The 1505-nt window shown below is 31.8% G+C and overlaps 1 protein-coding gene across 1 annotated transcript in view; it reads right to left on the bottom strand.

Moving 5' to 3' along the window:
- Positions 1-1318, bottom strand: part of LOC119594005 (transmembrane protein 231-like) — a 6415-nt gene extending 5097 nt beyond the window's left edge. Inside the window, exon 1 of the mRNA XM_037943033.1 lies at positions 1142-1318. Within this exon, the coding sequence (XP_037798961.1) occupies positions 1142-1280 (139 nt within the window). The 5' untranslated portion in view covers positions 1281-1318. The remainder of the gene's footprint in view (positions 1-1141) is intronic.
- Between the last annotated feature and the right edge of the window lie 187 nt (positions 1319-1505).

Here is a 1505-nt window from a genome sequence, read left to right as displayed (position 1 = left end):
ATTTGGATCTATCTAGATATATATCTGAACTGTAACTATACTTATTCTTAAAACAGCTATTAACAGATAACCCTGTCATTTCAAGATCCTATGATCTCATTCAGTTTATACTAATGAAAAAGAAAAAAATTATCCACAAGATGAAAAACATATTTTTTTATATTCATAGTTAATAACATGTAAAATACTATTACTTGGAATGACAAAATTTGTTATAAATATTTTAATATGCATAACGCTATATACATACATCTCAAGTCTATCTATAGGTATCTATATATCTATAAATAACAGAAAGCAGTCACACTATTTGGCCAAATTGATTTTAGTTTTCTATTGCTATTTATCCTCTGATCTTTATGAGAATTATTCCACTACTAGATTTATAGTTCTCTAGACATTTTCATGAAGCAATGGAAATGTTAGAACAAAGAGTTCAGTCAACTGAAGATATGTTAAAAGGTAATCAAGCTCTTAAAACCAACTGGAAGTCTGTTCAAATGGCTGTGCTGTATGGGACTCATCCATTTTGAGCTTCAAAAAAATCTGCAGGATGTCAACTTAATGCTCAGGATCTATGGTTATGATGAAGTTCTTTACTTCAACCCTTTCTATTTTTGGAAACCTGTAATTATAATAGCAACTATATAGTCTCCTTGAATATAAATATGTAATTTATTCTCCATTATTAACATAAGAAAATTTTAAAGCTAGCATTTAAATACAGAGGGAATCCTAAATGTTATTACTTGGCCAAAGGAAGGCGAATCTAGATGCTATTAAGACTCTTTAATGTAACCTAAACCATTTAAATCAACTGCATATTTATGATGAAAGTGTACCCTAACCCAAGCTGTTTTATTTTATATTCCATTACTTACTGTATATTAGCCGAAATGTCACCGTATCCATTCCTGCCTCAAAAGAATTTTACGAAGCCATGAAATGATATGACAAGTATGAGTTTTCTCCCTTGGTTATTTTGGTATATGAACTTGACAGTCTAAGAGTTAATGTGTGATCTAAACGTCTTGAGACCTAATATATGTTATATAAGCACAAATGACAACTAAATGACAGGTTCGTCTCCATCGGTAAAGAAATCCCATCTCTAATTTACATCACTCAAGTTGCAACTCACCCTGGCTGCGATACACAATCAAGAACGGCGATATAACTGTTAACAAAATGCAGAGAATTAAGAACAGTGTAGCTTTTGAACATACACTGGTCTTATGCACAACGACCAGTGGACGCTTATACACATCGTACAACACCATCGCCGTCTGCAGCGGAATTTGTATTGGGTTTGTTTACATTTCCGTTGCGTTCGAGAATAAATATAATTTGACAATCGGTGAAACATATGATTGTTTGGTTTATCGTATCCCAAAGAAGCAATTAAAATTCACTGCGCCACATGTGTCAAGATTTATCATAGATATTGTAATATCCAAGAAATAATATATCTTTAGTACAAATATGGCGGCAGAATTTGATTTATT

The sequence above is a fragment of the Penaeus monodon genome, chromosome 33 (assembly GCF_015228065.2).
Source record: "Penaeus monodon isolate SGIC_2016 chromosome 33, NSTDA_Pmon_1, whole genome shotgun sequence".
Lineage (NCBI taxonomy): Eukaryota > Metazoa > Arthropoda > Malacostraca > Decapoda > Penaeidae > Penaeus > Penaeus monodon.
Note: the sequence above shows the minus strand (reverse complement) of the source record. Positions and strands in the feature narration are given on the sequence as shown.